The sequence below is a fragment of the Thunnus maccoyii genome, chromosome 12 (genome assembly GCF_910596095.1).
Source record: "Thunnus maccoyii chromosome 12, fThuMac1.1, whole genome shotgun sequence".
In the NCBI taxonomy this organism is placed as follows: domain Eukaryota; kingdom Metazoa; phylum Chordata; class Actinopteri; order Scombriformes; family Scombridae; genus Thunnus; species Thunnus maccoyii.
Window position 1 is genome coordinate 18,686,116 of NC_056544.1, and position 5,442 is coordinate 18,691,557.

The window sequence follows — 5,442 nt, forward strand, 5'->3', positions numbered from 1 at the left end:
GCGCTTTGAATGGTCAGAAGACTAAAAAGGCATTATTTAAATGCAGTCCATTTAGCATTTAACAAACTGTTGTTGTTGCACTGCTGTGGGCTGGTAGGAAGGGCATTTTTTTGTGTGTGTATGCAAATACACAAGAAAATGACAATAAACTAAATACCGAATCTTGAAAATAGACTGGGCTAATATGACATGGTTATTATTTAAGATATATTGTTTGAATTTAATTTATTTATTTATCTAAAAATATTAAAAGACTTTGTATTTTGAATCTACATCCATCTATGGTCCCAAAAAGGTGATGTCTGGCCCTGACAGAAGAGGTCATAACGGGTCACATCATTTGATCATTTGGTCAAGTAAAGGCTTTATTAGAAAGGTGGAAAAAAATCAAAAAACAGATACACATTATCTCATCCTATTGCAAAGTTGGTTACTGTGGTTACAGGTGCAGTTTATGGAACACACTTCCCTCCCAGAATATAAACTGACCTTCTAGTGAAACCAGTCCATCGATGATGTCTGATATTAAGGTTACACAAACAAAGACAAGTTTACATGACTACATCTAATGAGATATAACGCTAGACTGTAAGTGTAAAATAATCAAAAATATCAGCAAGCTTTTCATTTTTGACTACAATCTCAATTTCTTCATTACTACAAAATTTGACTTAACTTTTGCAATACTGTAATCAATTATTATAGGTTATCACTTCACTGAGTATTGCACAAGCACTATAATTAATTACACATGTAGCTTCACCTATTGAGAATTACATCACACTTGAAAACAATTGTGCAATAAAGCAGTTACAACATTCAGTGTCAAACCAACAATCCATTTAAGGTTTATGATCATATTATTGTTAATGAATGAAACAATGGACAAAAAATATAGATATCAAGATTGTGATTTATAAACTGTTCAAAATATAGTAGTAGTGCATTTTTATATTGTACATTTCAAGGGGACTGATCATAGTTCTTATTTAGAATATGTTGACAATTTATTTATATCGACATATATAAAAAGTTATTTTATGTCCATTATGTGCCTATAATAATATTAGTGATATCTCATGAGTGGAATCTCATGTTTCCTAGAAACATCATTGTCAAATTAACACCTACTGAGATGATCACAATCAGAAAAAACCCCAAAAACCTGATTGCAGGTTTAATATCTGAGTCTGTATTGAAACTGAACGTCTCTTTGGGGCTGCATTGATCCAAAGCCCCATCGACTGTAGTCAATTTCAGGTATCTTCTCATCAGGATTCTTGAGCTCAAAGTCGAAGTAGACCAGCATAAGGAAAGCAAACTGTTTCAGCTCATTGGTGGCAAAGAAACGCCCAGGACACATGGAGACCCCAGCACCCCAGGGCATGTTGAAATACTTCACCTTCTTCCCTCCTTTATAGAAATCAGTTTTCTTGTTCCCTTCTGGATTCAGAAAGCGGTCATATTTGAATGAATGTGGGTCAGGGTGGATTTCTGGGTCAATGTGAACAGCACTGTATGGAAAGACTGCCATTCTGTCACCCTTGCGAATGAGGAATTCACGACCATCAGCCATCTTAATTGCCATATCCTGCATCACCGCCCTGGTGAGGAGTGGTGCAGCAGTGAGTCGGAGGGTCTCCTCTACAGCACTGTCTAAGACTGGCGTTTTCATCAGCATGTCACGGGTCAGGTCAACCAAAGGGCCACCACGTGTGACTTCCTGCCCAGATTCCTTCAGAACCTTATCTACCTCTTCCTTCACAGCCTTCATAGCTTCTGGGTGCTTCATGAGGAAGAGGAGCAGCCAAAATGAAGAAGGACCTGTGTTGCCCTGAGAGGCCCAAAGAAGCACAAACATGTACCTGTTTATCATTGACTCGTCCATACCAAACTCCTCTTTGGCCTGCTGCATGTCCCACACCCAGCGACTGATGTTGTCCTTGACCTTCATCTTCTGCACTGACAGAGCGTCCCAGAAGAATTCCATTAGCCTCTGTGCTTCCAACCTTTTCCTCGGGGGCAGGACCCCATAAGCCAGGTTGGGGAAAAGTTGGTCATATTTACGAAACTCGTAAAATAAGGCATCTGATTCAGCTCTGTCTTTCTCTTTGGCACTCCCCTCATTCTCTTCAGACTTGGGTGGCACATTGCCATACAGGGATAAGTAGCCAGCCCTAAAAACAATATTGTAGCAGTACATAAACAGTCCATCTTCAATCCAGGTCTTCTGGTCTGCAGCTGAGCCGATGTTGTGCAACATGAGGTTCTGCAAATTACTCATCATGGCTTGTGTCATTACCTCCAGGCCTTCCCCCTTCAGGTGCTTGTTGCTGGACATGTGGAGAATCTGGTGGTCCTCCTCTATAGCTGCATAACCAAAGACTTTGCGCACCAGTTGCCGAGCAAAGTTGTTGAAGTCCAGTTTTTCTCGACTCTCCTTGACAAATGCCCCAAATGACAGAGGGTCCTGAAGAAATGTAAAATAAAACCCTCCCAGCTGCACTGTGAATACATCACCGTGCTTTTGCTTCATTCTCTCTAGAAACTTTAATGTGTCCCTGCGAAATTCTAAGACATGACCCAGCCAAGGTATGAGCCCCTTATCCAATGGGGGTTCTCCTGGTCGCCGCTTTCGAAAAACCCCCAGGAGGTACAACCCTCCAATCAGAGAAGCAAGAAAACCAACAAGGATCGGTAGCAGCAGTCCCATGACTGATTCGTCTGACAACCATACAATGAGTTGGAGTTAAGGTCCACAGCTTGGATAATAAGCAGACTTTTGCTCCTCCCTTTGCCTAGGGGATTGGTTTCAGCATTCCTGGAAGTACACACACAACACCCACCCTTTATAACAGGATACAGTGAAATTTACAGGAGAGATCATATTTGAATTGCAGTACATTTATATTATATTGTCATTTTAATTTTTGTGCTGTCATTCAATTCTACCATTACATGTGTATGGTTACACACATGATGTCAAAATTTCAAATTATGTGGACACATGGGTCTTTCTTTTCTTATGTATTTCTCACATATTGTTTCAAAGTGGTGAAATAATTTCACAAATGATCATGTTAAAAGGCATAAAACATATTTAGAGGTTAGAAATATAGATATGAATAGCTCTAACAGCTATTAGCTGTTAGATATATGAATAGCCCTAACATACTTAATACAGATTTGATTATATCAAATGGATTAGACATTATGTAAAACTGCACAGTCAGCTCATTAGTACAGTACAGCCCAGATCCTAACAACTGAATCCATGCTTTTCTGCTTTTCTCCACTGTGTCAAGAGTTTAAAAGCTTTTTCTTATTTAAAAAAGTCGCATAAACACAAAATATGTGTACAATTATATTTGTATAGAGTTGGCCTTAGGAATATGAAACACATCACTTTAAGAAGATTATTAATGGTCCTGAATCTACAGATTTTTAATATTGATCTTTTTAAAAGTAGAAAGGAGGCAAAATTATATCACAAAATGTATTTTAACATAATCATCTATAGTCACCTGATTTTCAAAGTGTTAACAGTGGAATTTCATCTGCTCTGTGAGGCTCCTACACTAAGTCATTAGATATATAGTGCCATCTACTGGAATGTATAATTACATAACAATTATTTTAAAAGTAACAGTGCAAGAGTGTTCAATGTTCAACCTATATCCTCCTATAACTTACAAATTGCGTTCTCCAGAGCAAAATATTTTAATTTTTAAACCACATAATAAATTCTATTATGCTACTCCACAATCTTGAAACTGCAGAAGTACCCTCTTAGGTACAAGTACCCCTGGTTAGGAATCACTGCAGATCAGCTTTGTACTGATCCCTCTGAAAGGCAATAAAATGACAGAAGTACATGACATTTCTACATCACCTTAAGACTTTCTATGAACTGGTCCTCTATCCTGTGAACATGTCTACTGTGTGTCTGCTTGACACAACACACATATCTATTCTGGTCATGTGCGTTTGTTGCCTTTTATGCACTGTGTAGTGTGTGGAAATATGAGGGAAGACAATGCAAGCAGGCAGCTGTGGCTCAGGAGGTAGAGCGGGTCGTCCACTAATCAGAAGATCGGCAGTTCGATCCCGGGGTCCCCCAGTCCGCATGTCAAAATGTCCTCGGGCAAGATGCTAAACCCCAAAATGCCCCAGATGGCTGCTCCAGTGGTGTGTGAGTGTGTGAATATGCTAAGATTCTATCCTGATTAGCAGGTTGGCACCTTGCATGGCAGCCTCTGCCATCAATGTGTGAATGGGAGAATGTTGTGTAAAGCGCTTTGAATGGTCAGAAGACTAAAAAGGCATTATTTAAATGCAGTCCATTTAGCATTTAACAAACAAACTGTTGTTGTTGCACTGCTGTGGGCTGGTAGGAAGGGCATTTTTTGTGTGTGTATGCAAATACACAAGAAAATGACAATAAACTAAATACCGAATCTTGAAAATAGACTGGGCTAATATGACATGGTTATTATTTAGCATATAGTTTGAATTTAATTAATTTATTTATCTAAAAATATTAAAAGACTTTGTATTTTGAATCTACATCCATCTATGGTCCCAAAAAGGTGATGTCTGGCCCTGACAGAAGAGGTCATAACGGGTCACATCATTTGATCATTTGGTCAAGTAAAGGCTTTATTAGAAAGGTGGAAAAAAATCAAAAAACAGATACACATTATCTCATCCTATTGCAAAGTTGGTTACTGTGGTTACAGGTGCAGTTTATGGAACACACTTCCCTCCCAGAATATAAACTGACCTTCTAGTGAAACCAGTCCATCGATGATGTCTGATATTAAGGTTACACAAACAACGACAAAGTATAAGTTTACATGACTACATCTAATAAGATACAACACTAGACTGTAAGTGTAAAATAATCAAAAATATCAGCAAGCTTTTCATTTTTGACTACAATCTCAATTTCTTCATTACTACAAAATTTGACTTAACTTTTGCAATACTGTAATCAATTATTATAGGTTATCACTTCACTGAGTATTGCACAGGCACTATAACTACTTATACATGTAGCTTCACCTATTGAGAATAACATCACACTTGAAAACAATTGTGCAATAAAGCAGTTACAACATTCAGTGTCAAAAACACAATCCATTTAAGGTTTATGATCATATTATTGTTAATGAATGAAACAATGGACAAAAAATATAGATATCAAGATTGTGATTTATAAACTGTTCAAAATATAGTAGTAGTGCATTTTTATATTGTACATTTCAAGGGGACTGATCATAGTTCTTATTTAGAATATGTTGACAATTTATTTATATCGACATATATAAAAAGTTATTTTATGTCCATTATGTGCCTATAATAATATCAGTGATATCTCATGTGTGGAATCTCATGTTTCCTAGAATTAATCCTAGAATTCCCTGAATTATATAATTGTCA

General features: G+C 37.5%; 1 protein-coding gene across 1 annotated transcript; it reads right to left on the reverse strand.

Moving 5' to 3' along the window:
* Positions 1-360: 360 nt before the first annotated feature.
* On the reverse strand, positions 361-2,723 carry LOC121907923 (5-beta-cholestane-3-alpha,7-alpha-diol 12-alpha-hydroxylase-like). The gene has a single exon (XM_042427472.1). It carries the CDS (start codon positions 2,711-2,713, stop codon positions 1,178-1,180), a length of 1,536 nt encoding a protein of 511 aa, XP_042283406.1. The 5' UTR covers positions 2,714-2,723; the 3' UTR covers positions 361-1,177.
* Positions 2,724-5,442: the final 2,719 nt, after the last annotated feature.